Source organism: Perognathus longimembris, chromosome 10 (assembly GCF_023159225.1).
Source record: "Perognathus longimembris pacificus isolate PPM17 chromosome 10, ASM2315922v1, whole genome shotgun sequence".
Classification (NCBI taxonomy): domain Eukaryota; kingdom Metazoa; phylum Chordata; class Mammalia; order Rodentia; family Heteromyidae; genus Perognathus; species Perognathus longimembris.
The window spans coordinates 63,845,898-63,870,944 of NC_063170.1; the positions used below are offsets into that span (position 1 = coordinate 63,845,898).

The 25,047-nt window shown below is 38.1% G+C and overlaps 1 protein-coding gene across 2 annotated transcripts in view; it reads left to right on the forward strand.

Annotated features, from left to right (window-relative positions):
* Nucleotides 1-25,047, forward strand: part of LOC125358073 (contactin-4-like) — a 404,061-nt gene that overhangs the window by 132,553 nt on the left and 246,461 nt on the right. For both annotated transcript variants that reach the window (XM_048354927.1, XM_048354926.1), the window contains exons 2-3: nucleotides 7,927-8,053; nucleotides 17,866-18,041. In XM_048354927.1, the coding sequence (XP_048210884.1) occupies nucleotides 7,927-8,053; nucleotides 17,866-18,041 (303 nt within the window). The remainder of the gene's footprint in view (nucleotides 1-7,926; nucleotides 8,054-17,865; nucleotides 18,042-25,047) is intronic.

A 25,047-nucleotide genomic window follows, 5' to 3' on the forward strand; every position in this document is an offset into this window, starting at 1 on the left:
AACCTACCCAGCCCGGAACTTCTCTGGGCCCGTGCAGAGAAATTTTGTCTCTCCAAATGCATTAGGTTGGGAGAGTTGAAGGAATGGTTCTCCTTTGCTTAGATTCTTATAACTTATGGGCATCATCAGTCAATAATAATTAACTGATTGATACTGGTTCATCAATAAAAGAAAATATAGTAATACTAGATTCAGGGAAAGTACACAATAAGAAAAGTACAGAGGACAACTCTGCTTGGATTTTTTAAATCAAACCTGAAAATGCTCTAAAAGTAAAGTCTGATCATTACAAAGATAAAGTTCCCTAGATTATGTGGTCATTATCTGTCTTTCTCTATAGAATAAATAGTCCATGAGATCTCCTTTGCACTCTTATCTACTCTAGGCAGTATTAAAATTAGCCTCTAGAAGATGCCTCAAACTCTGATCAGAAACTATTTGGGTCAGAAATGTTTGTGAATTAAGAACTTTTCTCTCATTTTAGCAAAGAAAGATGACCCACAAAACAGGCCCAGTATTTATGTAACATCCCCAGCTGAGCCTGGGTCAGCACTCCATAATCAAGCGCGCTTCTAATTCTGCAGCAAAGCACATGAATATTCACACTGAGCCTATAAATAGGCTCACATCAGCTCAGGTCAGTTTTTTTGTCTCCAAATGAGCTGCAAAGTATTCGCATTTGTGGAACGTGTATCATCTATGTCATAACTGGGGCTTGAAGTCAAAATCTCCCTACTATTTATTTCTCCCACTCATTTATTGCACGCATTGCTGAGGAACGGGTCAAGGGTTGTGGTCAGAGGAGGACATGTTGACTATGACCCTCTGGCTCTTCCTTGAAAATCCTTCCACATTGCAAATTTTCTGTAAAAACAAACCACTTTCATCTCTTCTTGCTTTCTTCACCCCAGCACCATTGCTAGGAACTTGTTTTACGTATGTTCAAGGCTTTGGTATGTATGATATGGTGTCACAGTATTATCCTGTTAGCCACAGACAAAGAAGCAATATAAGAAGTGCTCACTTCTCATTTGGATTTTTTTTTCACTTTGTGCCTTTAAACATACACCAGTCATCAGTAGACTTCTCTTTTCCTTCCTGTTTAAAATACTCACTTGAGGAGGTTAAAGGAAGGGAAGTAGAAACCAGACCAAATGAAAGAGACATTTCCTCCATTCAAGCAGGCATGGCTGTCTCTTAATATTTGTTTTACTCCTGTTCAATTCAGCTGAACAACCAAATAGAATACTTACTCAGCACAAACACTGTGCATTATAGTTCACACACAGACATTTGTGTGGAGACTTTGAACACCCCTGGCTGCTTATTTCATACAGGCAAACAACACTAAATCATATCTGGCATGAGAGTGTGATCGCTGTCTAGTCACCATCTCCAAGATCAGAGATTCAATTGTAAAGAATACTCACGTGCAGGAAAATCTCCATGACAGTCTTTCATTTGCTTTAGGATTTCCTTAGAGGGTTGTCCATAGATTTTGTAACTTATTTCCACAGAGAGTTGCTCATCTTGCAGATTCTTAGCCAAGATGAATGATTTCTGTGATCATACAAACGTAAATAAAAGACTCTAGGCCAATAGGATACAGAGGGCTCTGTGTGAGCCCTTGGCAGAGTAAGTAGTGGTTCTTCTCACTGGGTTTCCTCTTTGATGGAAATGGTGAGAGGAAGTGTTGAAATGTGAGGAGGAAGACTCACTCTTGGAGAAGATCCAGCAAGCCAGCTTAGCAGAATTTCTTGTCCCTGGTGGCTTTGTTCTGCAATTCAGTAAGACAGCAATATTTCCACTGACCACACGCATACACACACACACACACACACACACACACACACACACACACACACACACAGTGTTGGCCCTCTTAGTTCCTTGTGGGCTGAACAGTATGCCAGATAAATAGCACAACATGGCAGATACCCACCCAGGTATTCACAAGGATGCTTGTATGCATGCAGGAGGCAGCATCTAGCTACACTCCAGATGTGACCCACATAGAGCCTCCATCTCAACCCAGGCACTCTTTGATTGATACTCTAAGTGTATATTGAAATGACTGTCCTGAGTTTTCTCTCAAATGGAGATGGTTGGCATTGAAGTCTTTCTTCTTAAGACCAGGTGTTTAATCAAACAGTCTATGTGATGTTGTAGGAAGATTGATTATGTCACAGTTCTAGATTCTGGGCTATTACAGCAACACTTTCATGCCTTTTATCAGGATGAAGGCACTGAACAATCCTCAGGTGCAACCCCTGTCAACTCCACAGCAGTTATAAGTGGAATGAAATGTGAGGTTTTTAGAGTCCTGAGATGCAATCATAGCCTTGCATTTCTGTTGTATGTTCCCAGGAGAATTGAGTCTCTGAGTTGACAACAACGGGGACAATTCCAGCAGGAATGAATCCCCAAAGGCGCTACTGGCCAAATGTGTTCTTCATCTCAGTGACCTGGCACAGGAGCCATAGATCCACTGTGTAGTTTTTCTTCACTGAGATCTTTCACGTTTGGGACTTCAGTTTGTCAATGCTCAACTTTAAAAGTTTAAGTGCTAGTTTTCAACTTATGAAGGAAAACATAGTAACCAAGTGACTTACCAAAATGTCATTGACTAAATCCTAATAATAAAAATCCAATGAGTCTAGGCAGGGTCCAGGAATCTGCCTCTCAAGGTAATGTCACCTTTTTTGCTAAGATAATTTCATATAAGCGGTTTCTCCATGAAACTTTAAGAAATAATTCATTTAGACCTCATTTCCAATTTTATTTATTTACATTTATTATGTGCCATCTGGGAAATATATATCCTGAGATTAGAGCAGTTTCCTGTTTGGACTCGGCCCCTATAATGCGTTTGCTACTACCTCAGCTACTTCCGGGATTGCTCGCAGAGGCCATATTAAAAAGACAAACAAACAAAAAGCCCTACACTTGGCACCAAAGAGTTTTCCCCAGAACTCTCCTCTAGCTTTATGTGTGATATCTCTTGACCTTTCACTGGAGCCCGGGTCTTCTCTGAACTTGTTCCTGTGGAGAGGGTACTTGGCTCTCTGCCTTTCTCCTTTGCGTTAACTGTCACCTGAGATTTGGTCTTATGCTTCTCTGCTTCTCCCCAACCACTCCAGGTTTTTTGCTCAATGTGACTTGTGGCATCCAAATATGATGCATGTCTGGGAGCAGAGCTGATGAATACGCAGAAATGGGCCAGATGAATCTGAAGAAAAACTATAGTCCATTGGGGTCCTCAAAGAGCAAATAAATTGTGTAGCATCCAGCTGCACAGGGATGCTTTTTTTGCTTTCATGACAAGGGTTGCTCTCGCTCTCTTTCTCTCTGTATATATGTATATGTCCATATATATAATTTTTGTTCCCATTATAGATATAGTCTAATAAGTAAAATACATTTATGATTAAACCATGTCTTCTACTCTAAAATTCTGTGTTTCTATGTTTCACTTTTTGTAATCTACAATTTTCTATTAGCCCCAGAACCCCATTTTATTTCTGAGATGCTTATGAAAAGTTGCAGGAAAAAGTTGGTTCACAAAAAAATTGATTTTGCATCTCCTCCAAAAAGCTAGACTTGGAGCAGAAAAATGATCAAATGAAAAAAGAAAGAAAGAAAAAAAAAGATTTTGAGACCCACTAGCCAAAAGTATTATTTTCCAATCATTTTCAATATTTGATGAATAGAAGGGAGAAAAGCTCATGGTCTCAGCGATGTAAGATGACCTTTAACTTAAATACATTTCTAAACGTTAAATCTCTCTCTCTCTGTGTGTCTCTCTGTGTCTCTCTGTGTCTCTCTGTCTCTCTGTCTCTCTCTCTCTCTCTCTCTCTCCCACTCTGATGACCCAACAGTCTCTTATCTCCTAACAAAGAGGTAGTTGATTGAGAAAAGGAGTAAAGATCCCAGGTAATCATGTTGTTTAACATCAGCATGTACACCAAATCCCCCAGGCCAAGAGCTTCACGTCTATGATCTACAATCTGTAAAACTGAGTCTGGGCTGTGAGTGATCTGCTAGGTCCATTTTCTTCTCAATAGAGACGTTCACGAAAGAGATCTTTGATCATATGAGTGCATTCCCAAACTTCTCCAAGGAATTAGGGCTCTGGGATAGCATTTTAGTTGGAGGGGTAGGGAACCCCAATCAAAAAAAACAAAAACACTTGTTCTAATATTCTGTCACGTAACTAGCAACAGGTTCATTGCATATAAATAAGAAGTGGTTCTGTGTGTCCCCAGTGAGGACAAACCATAATGCACCTGAGTGAAGGACGGAGGTATCCCTGGTGTCCCTGGTCAACAGCTGGGAGCAGCCCCTGTGGAGGGCTCATTCCTCGTTTCTACAAGTCAACTCTGAGTACTCTTAAGGAAGAGTTGGTTCTTATAACTTTACCACACGATCTATTTTTAGGGTTAACATTTATGTATCTTTGTTCCTTTCTTTTTTTTTTTCTCCTTTTCTGGAGAATCACTCACTATGTAGCCTAAGCTGGCCTTGAACTTGGAATCCTTCTGTGTCAGTCTTCCCAGTGGTAGGATTAAAGAAATGCAGCTCCATGCCCAAGCTTTCCATTTCCTTTGTGGGCTTAGTTCCATCATTTTCTCTCCTTGGATGCTTCCTTTTCATCAAGGAGTCAACACATGCTGAAATAACATCTCTACATGTGATCAAGCAAAGATGTGTTGGTTAGACTTTGTCCTCCCCCCACCCCCGCAAAAAAAAAAAAAAAAAAGAAGTCTAAAAGTGAGTCTAAAGCCAATGTTGCCTAATGGCCTGTTCTTGGAAAATAGAGAGCTAGGAACAGAAGTGTGGGTGATTTCAGTTCTCAAACTTGGTTGTGAGAAAGAATGATGCAGAGATAGCTAGGTGCCTGTGTCTTGTGCCTGTAATCCAAGCTACTCAGGAGACTGAGTATCTTGTTTTGAAGCTAAGCCTGGGCAGGACAATCCAAGAGACTCTTGCCTCCATTTAACCAGCAAAAAGCTGACAAAGGAGCTATGACTCAAGTGTAGAGTGCCAGCCTTGAGTGGAAAAGCGAACGGACAGTGACCAGACCCTGAGTTCAAACCAGAATACAAGAAGAAGGAGAAGCAAAGAGGGAGGGAGTGGGAGCAGGAGGGGGGAAAGGAGGAATGGGAAAGATAGACAAACAGAAAGACAAAGAAAGAGAGGGAAGGAAGGAAAGAAAGATGGAAGGAAGGGAGGGAGGGAGGGAGGGAGGGAGGGAGGGAGGGAGAGAGAATGAGAGACAGAGACAGACAGACAGACAGACAGACAGACAGACAGACTGTGGAGGATTTAATTGAAATCTAGATTCATGAATGCCAGATTTTTCTAGTACAGTCTCTCTGACTAGGGTTTACTAAAGCACATATGTTATGATAAAAAGTCACATGATCTACATTCTAACTTTGAAACACTTTTCACTATTGAACTCTCTACTGCTTTCTGAAATAGGCCTTTAACCTGTTAGACTGTAAACCTTTCTTTCATTTGCATAGGCAAGTTAAGAAGCTAAGGCTTTGAGGTAGATGTGAACATAGTGTTTTGAGTGTATCTCTAATACATCACAGTCACTATGGCGCTATGTACCCTAACAGTGCCTCTTCTGGACTCTGTTCTTTTCTGTAGGTATTTCAAGGTTTTGCAAAATGAAGTAATGCTTTTTCTCAAAATTATGTGTAACCTAAGTCTAAAAGTTTAAAAGCTAGGATATTTGTTTCTACACCTGGACTGCTAAATTTTCTGAAATCTGTCCCCTCCATCTGTGTGAAAACAAATAGCTCTTGCTTGAAGGGCTGCGGATTTCCTCAGATTAGAACTGAAATATCTCTTCTTTTATGCTAATGTTAATTTTTCCAGCAGTGAGCACGGTTAACCAAGAAAAAATAAAACTTTAGATCGAGCATGTTATTTATAGCGAAGGCAGAGCATCATTATTATCAATTCTTGTTACAAAATACACAGAAAAAAAATCCTTTTTGTTATTTAAATACAGCATGGCTACACTGAGAAATAGTACAGATGTTAATCCAGAGCCTCCAGCTGCATCCTGGGTAATCATTATTGTGTTTTATTCTTATTTGGAATTACTAGTAATAGACTATATTTCAGTATGAAATTCAAATCAAGGAGCACCAATGAATTGAGATGATTGATATTATATACACACACACATAATTCTAGAATTGGAAAACAACAATGGAAATATTTCTCTCTTAGAGAATTATCTACCCAACTCACTGCTACGTTAGTGATCTTGATGAAAAGTACATTTTTTTTCATTAAAGTAGATGTGCCAAAATTTACTCATTTCTTCACAGTTGGAATGAACTAACCCTTGACCAGTAATCTAAATTTGTTTTGAAAATATCTCTATAATTGTTGAAAATCTGAAATGTAAATAGCTGGATTCTGCAATATATGGATTCAGTCCGCCAGCATGTGAAAAAAATGCACACTCGGGTGCTTTTATTCTGGGCTTTTATTTGTTTGCTTTCACAGATTCTATTTCCTTGGTTTAAGTCTCTTACTGACTTGGAAATTTATATATAGAATTAAGAGAGAAGTTGGTGATGGTAATACAATTCACAACATCTCTGGATGCATGTTTTTTTTTTTTTTAGTGCTGCACCTGGTGCTTGAACTCAGGGCCCAGGGGTTGTCCCCGATCTTTCTGGCTCAAGGTTAGCTTTCTACTGCTTGAGCCACATCTCTACTCCTATCTATTTTTGGTGATAGATTGGAGAGAAGAGTCTCATATTTTTCCTTCTTTGGGCTGGCTTTGAACCACAAGCCTCAGATCTTAGCCTCCTGAGTAGCTTAGCGCTACAGATGTGAATGAGTTAGTGGTGCCTGGCTGCACTTGCCCATTTTTCAACCCATGTGGATGACTTAGTACTTGACCTACCTTTGCATTACAGCTCCTGGTCCTTCTGAATCTTCTTTCTCTCTCTCATACGAAGGTCCTTGGCCACTCTGAATTGTCTATAATAGACTAAAACTCTGTTTTGTTAGGTTGTCTTTTTATATCTTCTATTCCAACTTTAAGTTGAAGTGTTTTGGGTTCTTTTTAAATCTGAATTATAAGTCTTCAAGGAAATGACCTTGAGACCTTAATCTGATCCCCTTGATCCCCAAACCAATTTGATTCATTTCTGCCCTTGGCACACATGCTGGGCATACATGCATGGACTCTTAGTGGGTGTAGAAAACAGAGAAACTTTGCTACAGATAATTTTTCAATCCAGATTATATAATGTATGCGTGTGTGAAATATATATAATAATATATTATGCTAAAATAAATACAATATATTACTTTATAACATATAGGCTATTTTAAACCACTACATAAATATCATGCTATACTAAAGATATGTATGAGGACCATCTATATTATATATTTCTTATTATTAACACATTTTAACATGATCATTGCTGTTTCCAATTACATTTTTAGTTATAGAGCATAGAGATGTTAATGTGCTGATATTACACAACCTTCCAAAATGACAGCAGCACAAAAGAGATATTGGAGGTCCAAAGTGTGAACTAAGTAAGTGGGAGGAGTTAGAGAGAGTTGAGCAAATAGACTCAGAGAAAGGAAGGGGAGTGGCCAGCCAGTCTGACTGGGACTTGATAGTCAAAGTGACCAATCAGAAAGGAGATATAGCCAAGATTTCACTTGGACATAACCCACCTGAAGTCTGTCTTTCTTGGGAAATGTCAAGATGACAGGAATGTGCAGCTGTGTGTTGGGGGGGGGGGGTGTTGGGAGGTTGTTTGTTTGTTTCCATTCGGGAGGGGAGGTTGTTTGTTTCCATTGTGTGTGTTATTGCACATTTTGTCTTCTTGGGAGATATGTTTCATTTTACACATTTTTCTCTTCTCCTTTCAGATGACTACACACTTCATGGGCCCGTTTTTGTTCAAGAACCAAGTCATGTCATGTTCCCTTTGGATTCCGAGGAGAAAAAAGTGAAGCTCAATTGTGAAGTGAGGGGGAATCCAAAACCTCATATCAGGTGTGTTGGTTTGAACTCATGCATGCAGTTCCTATTATGAAAACTGGCAAATATGTACATAACACTGATTACAAAGGGAGCTTTTAGAAAGGCATCATAGAATACCCTGGGAAATCTGAATAAATAATGATTTTAAGAAAACAGTGCCCAAGTTCAATAGTTCTGGGGATCAAACATTCTGATTGATCCTCTTTAAAAATATTCACAATTACTACTAAATATTCATAAAAATGGCCAAACTGAAATGTTTCAGTGAAAAATAGGAAATACTCTAGTCTGAAAGTAATTGGATTTGTAAGCTAGCACAGTAAGCTAAACACTAAAGGTCACATCATCGTCCTGATGAACTAGGTGATCTGAGCTTTGCCTTCTGCCATTTCACAGTCACTAGGGTAGCAAGAAAAATGCTGGGTCAGCTAACAGGAGATGTTAATGGGGAAAAAAAAATCTCAGAACAAGTAATAGTCACCTTCCCAAAGGATAGCAAAGCACAGATGTTCCTTTATTTCATATCTTAAGTCTGAGTGGTTTTCAAATGAGATGTAGCTAAAAGGAAAATTAGGAAGTATAAGACTACTCTGAAGAAAATTTTCCCAAGGCAGTAGAAAGAGACGACAAGAAGAAGGGAAATGAGAGTGAGGGCAAGGAAAGGAGGAAGAAGTGAGGACACAATGCAAGTCAGAATCTAATCAGAGATTTAGAAGGAAAGATAAGAAAAAAATGAGGTCAAAACACTATTTAAAGAGAAGGCTCCGAATTTACAAACACATTAAAACGTGCCAGCTACCAATTTAAGAAGCCCAGCAAATTCCAACCAATATACATAAACAATGAACTTCCATCAATCATAGTCCAAAGAGATGATCATAAAAACAATCAGAGTTGGCCAGGCATCCATAATTCATGCCTATAATGCTAGCTACCCAGGAGGCTAAGATCTAGAGGATAATAATTGGAAGCCAGGTTTGGCAGAAAACTCCAGGAGACTCATCTTGAAAATAACCAGTGACAATCTGGGCTGTAGGCATAGGTCAAGTGCTGAGGCATCAGCTGAGGAAACAGCCTGAGTGAGTTTAAAGGTGAAATTAGAGCTCCCATATGACTTAGCTAGCTAGCTATCCTACTGTCGAATGGATGTAGGGCGGGGGGGTGTACCTCTCTGAAGAAGATTAATCAGTATATCAAAGCTACACCTGTATCCCTGTTTATTATAGCATTATTCACAATACCTAAGATACAGAATCAACTGGGATATCCATGATCAGCTGAGTGGCTCAAGAGGATGCAATATATACAGCTGTTCATACACAAATATGAATGAAATTATGCCATCTTCAGCAGCATGGATAGAGCTGGAGGGCAGTATATAAGGAGGAATACATGACACATAGAAAATCAAGTAAAACACATTCTTCCTTGTATGCCAAATTACAGAGTTGACCTATAGAATTTGAGAGGAGCATAGCAGTTACCAGGAGACTATGAAGGTGAAAGTGAAAGACAGAAGAGAGGAGAGGAGAAGAGAGAAGGGAAGGGGAAAGGAGGGGAAGGAATATAGGGGGGAAGAGGAGAGGAGGAGAGGAATTGGATAACAAATATGAAAAATACAACTAGACAGTAGGAGTAAGACCTCCTGTTCTGCAGCACAATAGAGTTACAACAATGAAACGTGTAGCTCAACATAACTGAAAGAGAGGACGTTGAACTTTCCCAGCACAAATGCTGACTACCCAAATTTGACCTTGAGTAGTTTATACATGTATCAAAACATCACACAATACCCTGTATAAATGTATCATTTTTATTCATCCATAGGAAATTAAGGAACAAATAACAAAATAAATATATCTTTAGACAAGTAAAAAGTAAAGTTTGATTCCATCAGATTCTTACTGAAATTCTAAAAGATTTAAGAATAAAAATTATTCCAGAGCCAGGCATAGATGGCTCATACCTGTCATCCTGGCTACTCAGGAAGCTGAGATCTGGGGACCCTGAGTCAAAGCCAGCCCAGGTAGACAAAGCCATCCAGGTAGACAGATGCATGAGACATTTATCTCCAGTTAACCAGCAAAAAGCCAAAAGTGAAAGCATGGCCCAAGTGATAGAATACCAGCGATGAGCAAAGAATCCCAATGATAGTGAAGGCGTGCCCAAAGTTCAAGTCCCAATACTGGCATGTGCATGCAAGAGTGCGTGTGCACACATGCATGCGTGCGTGCACACACACACACGAATCCGAGAAGATAGCCTGTGCTATAAGAAAAAATAATGATGTGTAAATAGGGTGGTATCAGAAATTTCATATAAAGTCGATTGTACTAAGCATTAAGAATTTTTAAAGTGTCTTGTAAATATCAAAAGAGGAAAAATTTTAAATCATAACAATAATAGAAATAAATTGGAAAGTGATAGGCTGGACAAAGAAGCATCTACATAGTAAATATTCATATGTAAAAATAAAATTGAACCTGTACTTCATAGCATATACGAGAATCAATTCCAGCTGGATAGAAAATTTCAATGGGACATTTAAAACAATTTTTTTTAAATGGGCGTACATATTTATAACTATGGAGGAGGAAAACATTTCTTAAAAATGACTGAGAAAGCACAAATTATAAAAAGAAAATATTTAACTTCATTAATATTGAGAACTTCTATTCAAAGGAATACACTGAGAGACACTCCAGTACAAGCTGCAGAATAGCAAAGATATTTGTAATTTATTGGTCATTGTTGAAGGATTGATACCCAGAATATTTTTATAAAGAATTTCCATAAATCAAAATGTAAAAGACCAGTAAGCCAGTAGAAATAGGAGCCAAACAGTTGAGCAAGCTCCTTCAAAAAAAAGAAGAAAGAACAAGAATAAGGTAAATGTAGACAACTCCATCATTCATGAACAGAAACATAAAAGAAAAATGAATCTTAGATAACTGGAAGTAGATTGATGGAGACATTGAACAAATAGAACCCTGGGACGTTTCTAGTAGTGTTTTGAGTTGGTAAAACCCACAAGGGCAGTAAAAGCAGCATCCTTCAGGAAAACTAAAGATGCACTTACCTTTTGAATGAGTTGACCTAATTTCATAATATATTAGGAAAGGAGCATACACCAGAATGTTCCTGCAAGGTAACCTCATGCTGTTATGAAGATAAGTGAATCACAGCTGCATTTAACCCAGGAATGGAGCAAAATAAATGTGAAAGTATGAAATGAGCCATAGCAGAGCACTAAATATATGACTACCACATTAAGTTCAAAAGTGGGTAAGATGGACCCGTTAATGAAGGGAGGAAAAATTTACACTTCTCTCTCAGAGTTTCCCACTGGGCTTGAGATTTCAATGGACCTAAAACAAACCAACAGCAAAGAACGTATAGAAATTTATTGAACACTAGTGTGGTATGGCAAAGAAACCTTCAGTAGGAAAAGATCCACATTGGTGACTGGACACTTGTATGATGCATTGGGCAGTAACTAATAGTGGACACAATTGTGAAACAGCAACTAAGTCATGTGAGAAGGGTAGGAGAAAGTATTTTTAGCAGAGCCTTTTCTCTGAGTCAGCTTCTGGTCATGGATGGTTAAGAACGTTTGCATACAAAAAAAAAATGGCAACCTTCCTCTAGGAATGTCATCTCCTGCACTTAGAAACTAATGAAGATTATAGTGATCAACTATTGCTTTTCAAATGCCTCTAACCAAAATAAACTAGAGCAGCATTTGGGGGTGACTCTTTTAACAAATACAACCATACATGTTTAAAAAAAATCATTCAATTTCACTTAGCATCATCTTATGTGATCAGAAGGGTATAGCTATTGGGCTCTTGTGATCCTCTGCTGTGACTTGCCTAAACCTGTGCTAATTATTCCCAATAAGGGAGACCATAGAGTCCATGTTTCTTTGGGTCTGGCTCACTTCACTTAGTATAATTTTTTCCAAGTCCTTCCATTTCCTTACAAATGGGGCAATGTCATTCTTTCTGATAGAGGCATAAAATTCCATTGTGTATATGTACCACATTTTCCTGATCCATTCGTCTACTGAGGGGCATCTGGGTGAAATGAACTCCATGTTATGGAAATGATTGTTACATCACAGTTGTAACTACTTTCAACGTCCCATGTGTATCTGTAGCTTCTATTATTGATGATGTTCTTGTATCACCTTCCTGTGGTTGTACCTACACTATCTCTGTAATCTTATCTGAGTATATTGGAAACCGTGTATACTGGTATTAGAACTAGGAAATTGGAAGGGAATACCAAAATTGAGAGACACAGGGTAAAAAAAGAGAAACAACTACAAAAGCAATACTTGCAAAACTGTTTGGTGTAAGTGAACTGAACACCTCAGGGGGGGAAAGGGTAAGAGGGAGGGGGGAGGGGGGTATGAGGGACAAGGTACAAGAAATGTATCCAATGCCTAACGTATGAAACTGTAACCTCTTTGTACATCAGTTTGATAATAAAAAATTGAAAAAAAATCATTCAAAACATTATGGAATTGAAAAAGTCCAAATTGAAGATAATCATTAATCATTAAAGGGGAATTATTATAATCACAACAGATACCAGAGACACTAACAGTAATAATAGGATTCCTTTCCTTACACACAGATCTTCATTGACTCATGATTCTTACATATTTCTGACAAATATTATTTTTCCTGTGTTCAAAGTTAAGGAATAGATTAAAAATAGGGCTAATTTTAAGTAAAGATAAAGAAGACATTTAATATTATTAAATATTTATTATTTAATAAAGAATATCTATTGTGTTATGTATTATAGATAATATCTATGTAGATATGATTAAATACTCGTTATATATTATAAATAATATCTATGTAGATATGATTAAATATTCGATTTAGTTATATATATCTACATATACATGTATGTATAGATATGTAACAAAATATAATACATACAGTTAGATATAATATCTAATAGGTTATTTACTATAGATAATATTTACAAATTTAAATTAGATATTATTATTTCCAGACCAGTAAATATTATTAGATAATGTTTAATGATAGGAATTCTATAAAACACTCAAAAATATATGATATGTCATAATATTGAATGGCATCATCAGGAAGGAATCACAGGAACATACAGTGTTACATCATTTGTTTGAGTTTTGTTGTTATTTTTGTACTTATAGACTGTACTAGGGCTTGAACTCAGGGTCTAGGAGCTGTCCCTTAGCTTCTTTGCTCAGGGATGTTACTTTGCCACTTGAGTCACACCTCCACTTCTAGCTTTCTTTTTTGTGGGTGGGGTGTGTAATTGGAAATCCATCTCACAGACTTTCCTGCCTGGACTGGCTTTGAAGCATGATCCTAAGATCTCAGCCTCCTAAGTAGTTTATAGGCATAGGCCTGCTGTGGCTGGCTCAGGATTTTGTTAGATCTTTGTTTTCTTTGTGGTACTGGCAATCAAACCAAGAGTCTCACTTGTAGCTGGGCAAAAGCTCTACCACTGAGTTCCATCCCTGGCCCACTAGCAAACCAGGTAAAGGACACAGACATTCTATGGAAGTTCAAAGTATTCATCGGGTGGGGAGTATGTTAGAATTTATACACTCCTTTATTCATCTATTCACTAGCCACTCAGTTGTCTCCAACGGGGAATTGGCTTAATGATGATCTGGGTTGAGGAAGAACAGTCTCTACCCAACTTCTAAATTCAGTAGCTCTTCCTTGAACTGGATTTCAGATCTCAGCTAAGTTGCTGTATTAGATATGTAACTGTATTATATTAGAATTCTAAAAAAAAAAATATCATCTGAGAAGACAGTATAAGCCTTTACATTAAACAGGTACAATGTCCCAGATTCTGCCTAGGTTTCAAGTACTGAAAGCTTATGATCCACTAGTGATCGTTTGAGGACTTCCCAGCTGTAGAAATAGTAGATTTGCCGCATGTCAATGTGGGTAACAGGTGCTTGGAACGTAAGCATCCTACAAGAAAGTCTAAGGAGAGGTGGGGAGGGAAGATGTCAGTCAAGTTTTCACAGAAGAGGAGATGTTTTCATCCTATTTGACAGTGGCTTACTGCCATATACTTGAGAAAACAAAGTACATTCCAGGAATGGACTCTAGCTAAGGGTGGACTCCATAATTAGAGTGAGCCTGTAATTTATCACCCAATACAGGACACTGTTGGGGAGTGAATGGAAGACCACTGTTAATGATTACTTTGTGACAGTGGCTGGAAATCCAGCAGTGTCCTGAGAAAATCAAAACAAGCAGTTACTCTATGTTGGATCCAGTCAACTCTTGGCTAAATCTATGATTTGAAAATGCATTAGACATTCAACACAAATGTAAGAGTCAAAGGTGCCTAGATAGATAGAGATGAGGAGTTAACAAATCGCAGTTTGGGTACATAGCCAAGTGTTAGTTCACATGATAGCCAGAAAGGAAAACAAATTTTACAGCAGAATTTGCCAGGGCTGCTGCTTTGTTTTTCTCCAAACTGTGACCTTTAATTAACATTGCTTTTGTAACATTGTGTTTTTAGATAGAGGGGCATGCCATGTTATTTAAAACAAGCTGTGAAAGAGAAACCTATTATGTGTGTGTGTGTGTGTGTGTGTGTGTGTGTGTGTGTGTGTGTATTTTTAAGATTGCTAGGAAAGGCTGAGGGTTTTTAATCAAAGGCACTAGCAAGTCATAGCAGTGTGGTTGGCTTGCTTTTATATCTGTAGTAGTTTCCCCTCAATGTAATATAGCCCACTGGTACCTAGGAGTTTAAATCTGCTTCCTACTGAAGGAAAGAGGAAGAGGAAGAGTGAGAAGATCCGGTAATTCCAACATTGTGTCGGGTGAACTTTTAAAGTTTGGTTGACTCTCCAGGTGAATAAGGAGAAGAAATTGCAAAGTGAGCTCTCCAGGGGGATCTGTAGCACCTGGTGTTTCTCCGTTACACCCTTGCTGACCTTTTCACGTTGTGTTTATTCCCTCTGAAGAGCCTTTTCTTTTCATTCTTTCCTGCCCCTCCATTTTGAAAGGATTGACCCAAACCTAGAAAAGTTTAAGAAGTTTTGACTCTCACCAAGTTCCCTTGTATTAATAGTTCCCTCAGGACAAACGACATTACTTATTTCACTCAGCATCCATTTCCAGACAGAACAACCTTCAAAAAGTCAGTGGCAGTATTTTTGCTCTGAGTTTGCAGAGAACAAATTCCAAGTCAGAAAAGCCCTGCCCCTCCCTTAGTACTAAGTTCAGTCAGTGATCAGTGAAAAGAGAAGAGAGGAGAAAAAGAAGAGAGAGAAGCCAACAGAGAGGGAGAGAGAGCCAATTTGCTATCGCAACTCTCTTAGATAGTGTTCTAGCAAAGTCTGTTAGAAAATTTGCCCCTTGCAAAGCTTCACAGTGGTAGTTTGCCCTGTTTCTCTGGAGAGTTGAGTCATGGGTCCTCAGGCAATTCAGAAATCAGTTTAGGAGACACCTATTTGTCTTACGTCCTAGGCAAAGTCTTTTATAAGCATTGCCTCTGTATTGCTACTACTTAACAGATCACTGAAACATTGAAAGTAAAATGTGACTTTTCCAAGAGTGTTTCACTACTCAATGAGATAAGGAATTCAGGTCAACCCACATTCAATTGGAATGAGCATTGACTGCCTTGCAATAAAATGTGTTATAATGCATTGTAATAGAGACCCAACTGCATTTCTCAGAAAGCACTTTATTTTCTAAATAATCCCTTCTCTTTTGCTGTTTCTGTGTAAAAGCAGACACTAAAGTAGATGAACTGACTTTGTGCACAGCATTTTAGTTGAGATGACTGGTGCAGGCAAACCTACAGAGATGTTATTATTCCCACAAATGCTCTTCTCAAAAGGCTCACTTGGTCCCATTCTCAACATCCACACTCTGCTTACAGCTCACATTATATTGCAATTTCCTCTTTGAATTCTTAGATTTGTCATATTAAATCGTTCTACTATCATTTGAAGTGAGAGTTATCACCAGGATGCGATCAAGTGACTAAAAGCAAATGTCTAGTGCTTGCAGTCTGTTCTGGAGATTCATGCACACATCTACCTACTGGAATATAACCTGGCTGTTCTCTTTATCGCTTATTACTTCTTGTCTGTGTCAGAGCACAGAGAGAATTACTGCCAAGACTAAAAACATTGTCAGTTCCTAATACCGACCTTCTTATAAACAAATGTATATAGAGCTATGTCCTATTTTTGTGCCTCTAACTGACTTTTTCTCCCCCTTCTGTTTCTAGCTTTCTGTATTTCCAAACCCCAGATGTGAATACACATTCACTGTTCTGCTGTGTTGTCCTAGAATGCCTCATAAATTGTGTACACTCAAACCTCAAAGAAATAAACTAGCAAAGAAGTAAAATGTTGAGTCCATTAAATCCCACAAGTGTTAGTGAACACAGTGAAGGTCAAGTTCTTAATGACTAAAGTGTAAACACAAAATGATTTGGGTATGGGACACCACAGTGGCTCACTTCTGTAATCCTAACTACTCAGGAGGTTGAGAGTTCAAATCCAGCCCAGGCAGAAAAGTTCATGAGACTCCCATCCTCCCATTAACTAGCAAAAAACTGGAAATGGAGGTATGACTCAGAAAGCACTAGCCTTGAATTAAAAAAAGCTAGCATGCCCTGGCACTGAACTCAAGCCCCAGTACACACACACACACACACACACACACACACACACACACACACACACACATCTGCCTAAACACATGATGATCTTCACTATGTAAAGGAAATTTAGTATTTTTGATATTCTCTTTGATTTTCCAGCACTGGAGCTTGAGCCCAGGTTCTCCTGCATGATAGGCAAAAGCTCTGCCCCCTGGGCTAATGCCCTGTCCTTCTGGTTTCCTTTCTGAGATAGTTAAGCCCTGGAGATCAGGATCCTCCAAACTCTGCCTGCTGACTAGCTAAGGTTACAGGTGTAAACTACCACCTCCCATTATTCTTTGTGTTTATTTGAATCATTATTCTCTGTGCTGCTGTACTTATCAAAAAAATCTCCCAACATGATTGCTACTGTGAGCCTCTTAATAGTTTAATGGTGAATCTTCTTACCCAAGCTTTCCTTTTGAAATTATGTGAGTCACATTAAAATGAACTCAGATTTCACAGGTGATCCCAGTAAATAAACAGAAGAACAGCAAAACTACTTTTTTTGCCAGATAGGAAATAGCCTGATAGGCAGTTTACTCAGGCACTTGACTGATGTTTTGAGGGCCAGTGACTGTGGAGAGCCTCAACGTGATTCACAGTTATAGCAATTGTGTCCCTCAAGCACAACTCTGGATCAATAGAGTTCCTCAGCTTTGTGGTCAGCCACTTTTGTCATATTAAGGAACAAATCAAAGCAACTTTGTTGCAATTGCACCAAATATTCAGCAAGCTACCGGAAAGTGAGGCATTCTGTCATCTGTCTAGACCAATTTAAAGAATGACTGAAAATGAGGAAAAAGGACTTTTACCAAAGGGCTGTATTTGAAGGAAGTTGCAAGAGGTGCTACAGGAAAGGTAGACCCCTAGAGAAAGTCAGGTGGATAGCAAACATCCTCAGGAATCACAAAACAGGTGTTAAATGTTTATTATCACCGTTTACTTTACAGGGCATGCTCTCTGCCTGCCCACTCTAAGGTGTTTCGTGGAGCCATGGATACATTTCTGATTTTTTAAAAGATCACACCTATTTCATGCTATTTGTAGTTTTTGTACATTTTAGACAATTGAGAAATATTGATTGATACTTCAAGGCTTGATCCGCTGACATTTTCATACTATAGGTGGAAGGTAAATGGAACAGACGTTGACATCGGCATGGGTTTCCGCTACAGTGTTGTGGAAGGCAGCTTGTTGATCAATAACCCCAATAAAACCCAAGATGCCGGAACATACCAGTGCATAGCAACAAACTCATTTGGGACCATCGTTAGCAGAGAAGCAAAGCTGCAATTTGCTTGTAAGTAGCAATTCGATCGGACTGAAAATGTAACTTGGACTTTCTATACCATTGGACCAATAACCCTTCGTAACAGTTTTGTTTGAAAAACCAAACAGATTTTAATTGGTTATATGATCTTCTTTACCTTTTTATTTCATATTTAGGAACTATCTCATTTGTAGGAAAAACTGTAACTATGAATGGGAAGATGTGTGCTTCTGTTTGCCTAAGTATTTAGAGAGGTTGAGCATATTATAATTTGCTTGTATGGTGCTTTATGTACACATAACCTCGTGCATGAATTTAAATTTACACATGTGTAAATGTACACATGCAATAAGCCACAAACACAAATTTTAAATAGAATGTCTGTTTTTGTAAAAAAGAACTACCAGTAACCTGGCAATTGATAAAAAGCACTTTAACCACAAATCTTAGAGTTGGGGAAAACCCTCAGCAGTAAATTAATCCTCTCCTAAAATCCTTCGCTTTTTATTTCACAGAGTTGAAAAAAATGAAAGTACGAACAATAACAAATACTAGGGACAAAGTATTCCCTTTTATATTTCTAATTTAAGACACTGAAAATAAAACAAATTGCTATCTCTTAAGAACACTATTGACTAAAAGTTCATGAATGTGTTAAGGGCAGTAGAATTTAAAATTAAGTTCTAAATAAAATCTCAAAGCAAGAACAGTAAGCATGAATTTGAAAATTATCTCCCTTAAAGACAGGTATTCAGCCATATCGTTTTGGGTTTATGTACTAATGTGGGAGAATATATATAAAATCCCTGTTTAAAATCCCTAGTCACATAGAAAAGCATTGATATCAAAGGTTTCATAAATACTGAGTCTATTGGTAGTGATATTGTAGAATAGTCTCATTAACCCAATCCTGTCTGGAAATTCAATAGCAAATATGCCTAACATCTGGTATTTAATCTATGACTGGTGTTTGATGGTATTTTTATTAGTTGAGAAATTAATTTTATATATATATACATATATATGTACATATATACATGCACATGTATATATATGAATCCATGATAATTCTGTTTGTGAATGTCTTCTGAAACTCTTCTAAACATTCTTAGATAAATAAAGAATAGAAATAGAATACATCTGGTTATTTGTAAAAGAACTAAAAAGTTTATTATTTTTTATTAGCTTGCTAATATCTATGCTTTTTTTTTATGTTTTGATTGTTGTTGTTACTTTTGTTCCAGTCCTGGGTCTTGAACTTAGGGCCTGAGTATTGTAGCTGAGCTTTTTTTTTGTATTTTGCTCAGGCTAGTGCTCTACCATTTGATGCATAGCTCCACTTCACCTTTTTTGTAGCTAATTGTTTTTTGGTGGGTTTTTTTTTGGCCAGTCCTGGGGCTTGGACTCAGGGCCTGAACACTGGCCCTGGCTTCTTTTTTTTGCTCAAGCCTAGCACTCTGCCACTTGAGCCACAGCGCCACTTCTGGCCATTTTCTGTATATGTGGTGCTGGGGAATCGAACCCAGGGCCTCATGTATATGAGGCAGGCACTCTTGCCACTAGGCCATATCCCCAGCCCTTTTTGTAGTTAATTGAAGATAAGCGTTTCACAAGCTTTCCTGACACAGGCTGGCTTAGCACTATGATGCCCACATCACAACTCCTGAGTAACTATGATTACAGGCATGAGCTACAGGCACCCAGCTATGCTTATTTGTTAGTAATGGCAAATTAATCATTATAGAGTCATTTTATTAAAAACTCATAGAGGGTTGGGAGTTTGGCTTAGTGGTAGAGTGCTTGCCTAGCATGCACAAAGCCCTGGGATCAATTCCGCAGTACTGCATACGCAGAAAGAGCTGGAAGTGGTGCTGTAAGCTCAAATGCTAGAGCTCTAGCGCTAGCCTAGAGAGGCTCAGGGACAGAGCCCAGGCTCTGAGTTCAAGGCCAGGACTGGCAAAAGAATAATAATAACCCTCATAGAATCATGAATGCTTAAAATAGGGGGAAACTCACTACACAATAAATCCTACAGTTTTTGAATTTTGCATTTCATAGTACAGAAAAAAAATATTTTAGAGCTATGTCAACCAAAAAATAGAGATGGTTGTATCATTTTATTTTTATATCATACATTTAGCAAATAGATTATCAATTTTCAAGACTATCCTCTTATAAAAATTCAGGCATTTTTTTTACCCCTGGAGTATCAGAAAGACAGAATTTTCCATGCAGGAGTAATTATTTAAATAGCATTGTTTGCCTTAAGGAAACTTTACCCTATGTATTTGGTGTGGGTTGGCATGAGGACCAATATTTGAAATTCAGCATGTTTATCCTGCTACCTCAGTGCTTCCTACACACATCCTCCACCAAACCATTTACTGATAATCATTCACTTTAAAATTGTAGTGATAGCTGGTCTGATCACCACCAAGCATCCCAGTATAGAATAACCCAACCCTTCCTTAAAGTTGAGCTAAATAATATATGTGTTTCTATCATCATCCCTTCCAATTCTCACTGTATGATTCTGATTAGAATACATTTTTTAGGATACAAAAATCATCTTGTCTCATAATTCCTTTCTCCTTCAAGTACTTATTCCACAAAACAATGCACTCACTTATTTTAATTCATCTATTAAGCTGTATACATGGTAGAAATTTATTTGTAGAACTGAAGAAATTCATTTATATGTTACCCACTGAAAATTAGTCCTATTTCCCCTATAGGTACAAGATGCAAGTGACTAGTTTTCCTATCACCTGGCATTTATGTAGTGAATTCAAATTAATTAATTGTTGTTGAGCAAATCAAGGAAGAGGAGCTGGATGTTAAGTCATGACACATAAAGATGAGTTAGACAATTGAATTCAAGGATCTTTCTAATGGCATTTTGGTATTTGTGTGGATGTGGGTGCAAGCCTTTCTACTTTAAAGTTGTTCAGAGGAAAGTTGACATCTCAACTCCAGATATGTGTTGAGGGGTATGTGTTGAGGTGTGGAGCCTTAGCTAACTACATTACAAAGATGGTTGTTAAGGTTGGCGCTGGTAGCTCATGCCTCTAATGCTAGCTATTCAGGATGCTGAAACCTGAGGCTCATGGTTCAAGTCCAGCCGGGGCAGTAAAGTCTGTGAGAGGCTTATCTCCAATTTACCACCAAAAGCCGGGACTGGAGCTGTGGATCAAAGTGGTAGAGCACTAGCCTGGAGCCAAAAGAGCTCCAAAATGGCTCCCAGGTCCTGAGTTCAAACCCCACAACTGAGGGGGAAAAAGACAGTTGTCTTCATGGAATCTATCAAATGTTCGATCACAAATGGTTTCTAATCTGGAAAGTCAGCCTGATTGTGTCCAGAATCAATCCTTTATTTAAGAACAGCTTTCTTTTCAAACTGAGAGTTGCCTTTCCAGCTTTCACTTCCTCCTTCCTCTGACATACAGCAAGGAAACTTGCTGGGGTCATGGCTCAAGACAGCTTGTCTCCTAAACAACAAGAAGCTCAGGTTGAATATACCTTTGATTTTTCCATCGACAAACTGAATCAGATGATAGGACTGAGTGTGGAAGTGATAGGATTCATTATTTTTATTCATCAGGTCAAGGGTGTTCCAGAGTTTCTGTCTATACATAGTGGGGCACTACAGCCCAGTCACCCAAGCTACCGCACTTCTCTACCCAACCATCCCAAATGAAACCTACTTGATACTCATTGCACCGTTGCTCACATAGCAATTCTTCTTTGAGTCATAGACAGTGATATTTAAAACATTAAATGCCTGTCTAGGCCAATCACTCGATGGTAACAAAATGATTGCATAGCATGAGTCCATGGGTTTCATTTCCAGCACCATATTAACTAATTAATTGGACACCTGCTCAATCACAAAAATATAAATCATTACTTTTTTTTAAGTTGGGTGTATGGAGCTGAGAAGCTGAGCTAGTGATGAAGATTAGGTGTGATGGAGTGTTGATAATTGCTCTGTGTCATTTGCTCTGTACCATCATGGCTGTAGAGCTCAGATGTCTCATAGCAATCTAGGAGATAACCACATTTCCCTCTCCACATCATACAGCCTAGGAAAAGCCCAATAATGATTCCTAGCATAAGAATGGTGTGCAATGACTTTTCTGTTTCCCTTTTTTTTCCCTCCTTCCTTGTCTCTTTGAAATAAGAACAATCCATACCATTTTTGGTTAAGTACAGTTAATAAGAACATAAATAGGCCTGGAGACTTCTTTGGAGTCAAAGTTATCTTTCAGTTGTATGTCTGTGACCTATCCTTATCCATAGAACAATAGTTATCTGCTTTGCTGTGAGAATTAAGAATTCTGATACTTGTAACATGTCTTGATCATTGCTTAGCACACAGTAAGGCTTAATGAATGGAAGATATTACTAGATGTTTTGTTGCTCCATATTAAACATTATGCTCAGCATTTTGGAAGCACCATTCTCAACATAACCCAAAGATGTATAGACAGTATTTTTTATTTATAAGCAAACAACTTGAAGATTAGCAAAGGGAAATAACTTTCACCAAAGTGAAGGGGTGGAAAAGGGATCTTAAAGGAGCCTGGACCTGTGACTCCTGAGATTACCTGGCATTTTACCTGTGCAACTCAATCTGAGCCACCAATAACAGTCTTTCCGAATAGAATTCATACACAAAGAACATATTAAAGTAGCTGCTAGGGGCTGGGATTGTGGCTTAGTGGTAGAATGCTTGCTTGGCATGCATGAGGCCCTGGATTCGATTCCTCAGTACCACATAAACAGAAAAAGCTGGAACTGGGGCTGAGACTCAAGTAGTAGAGTGCTAGCTTTGAGCAAAAGAAGCTCAAGGACAATGCCCAAGGCCCTGAGTTCAAGTCCCAGGACTGGCACAAAAAAAAAGTAGCCAGGAAGAGTTTCTTGGTAGAACCCAGATTAGATTTGCTCATTTTGTTTGCAACCTTTAGTATATACATCCATCATATATTTTTATTTGCAATTTTTTAGTTATAAGCATTCTTGATATCATTATACTGTTGATTTATAGATAATATGCAAAAACTAAAATGTTGTATACAAACATAATTATGCATACATTGCAACTCTAATTTTAATATAATTAGTTCCAGGTTTCATAACGAGAACAATTAATAACAATATTTCTGCTCTAAAAGTTAAGATGCAAATTTTCAATTTATCCCAAGTACATTGTAAAACACTCTGAATATTGATATTTTATGGTAAATAACCATGGGTTAGTAAGCTGTTTTTTCCCTAAGTAGTAAATGATATATTATTATAAGTTGCTTATTCTCATCTCATTCCTCCCCCATATGTGAACCAACATGCTCCTTTACTGTAGATTGTTACAAAGAGCTTCCAAGAGAATAATCTAATGATTTCAAATGTTAGCTTGTCAAGCTGATTGCTTCTTAAACATTGTTTGGGGCCCTCTTCCTGGAAGTTTTGCTGTTAAATAACCATTCAGAGCTGCAAAACAAAAAATGGAAGTGCTGTCTCATCTCAGATTGTGGAGAACTATAATTCATACATAAGTACCTCCCAATTACTCATGGTAAAAGTCACTCATTTAACAGAATTGTCTTCTGTGCCTACGGAGAGATTGGCACTTTCTTGCCAAGGGTGTAGCAGGGTAAGTTTATCTGTGGATACCTGGCTTAAGGTAGGGAAAAAAAGTAAAGTATAACGTATATATGTTTATTGGAACTAGAGATGCGAAGGGGAATATCAAACTGGAGAGACAAAGGATAAAAGACAACCAATGCAACAGCCATACTTACAAAGCTATATGCTGTAAACCAACTGTGTAACTCATGGCAGAGGAAGGAAATAGGGAGGGGGGAAGGTAGGAAAAAAATAAGGGAGGAGGTAACAAATGTACTTACTGCCTTATTATGAGACTGTAACCCCTCTGTACATTACTTTGACAATAAATAAATTAAACAAAACAAAACAATTTTCACACGTTTCTGCCCAGGCTTTGAACTCTCAACCTGCTGAATAGCTAGGAAATTACATAACTCAGCCACCAATGCCCAGATCAGCCAACTTTGTTTTTTGCCAGTCTTGGGGCTTGGACTCAGGGCCTAAGCACTGTCCCTGGCATCCTTTTGCTCAAGGCTAGCACTCTACCACTTGAGCCACAGTGCCACTTTTGGCTTTTTGTTTGTTTATGCGGTGCTGAGGAACCAAACCCAAGGCTTCACGCATACAAGGCAAACACTCTATCACTAAGCCACATTCCCAGCCCTCAGCCAACTAGTTTGAGAACACAGGATGGAAGTCATAGCCTTGATAATAAAAATTATGTATATATGAAAATATTATACCCTATTTCCACTCGGGATTTTTGGCAACCTGGCTTTTGATGTCTGCTCATTGCTTCTATTTGCTACAACTTTCAGATGTTCATTGTTTTTTTAATTGAAAAACAAGCTTATTTGTCTTTCATAGTCAAGAGTAAGGATGGCAGTTAGTCAGAACAGTAGCTGAGCGTTTGATAACAGGCCAAACCCAAGACTGGCTTGACTGATTTTCAATTAGGAAAGCTGTTTAGACTGTCAAACTTTTGTTTCTGAGCAACAAAATGTTGATAGATGATTGTTTGGATAAATAATTTGGGAATATGTAGATCAATGGAAACTTAATCAACTTTGGGAACATTTGGATGTCAAAACTGAAAACATTTATCAGTGCAGCTCTTTGATCTTTAATGAATGAGTATATTTATCTCATTTGACTAGTTAGAAGTATTTAAACCAAAGCTTGCTGACTTTCTGTATTAGTAGATAAGTTTCTGCCTCTGAGAATAGGACCAGAAAAGCATTAAATAGTGGCAATGGTTGTCTGTTGAAATTTTCATAATGTAAATCACTCATTTGTTAGCTAAGTCTCCTTTCTCCTCACATTGGGATCAATGTGATGGGAAATAGTAGTGTCTGATTTAAAACCATCAATGAATTCCAGAGATTTTTTTAATCGTTCAGAAACAGTTAACAAATACAATCTATATGAA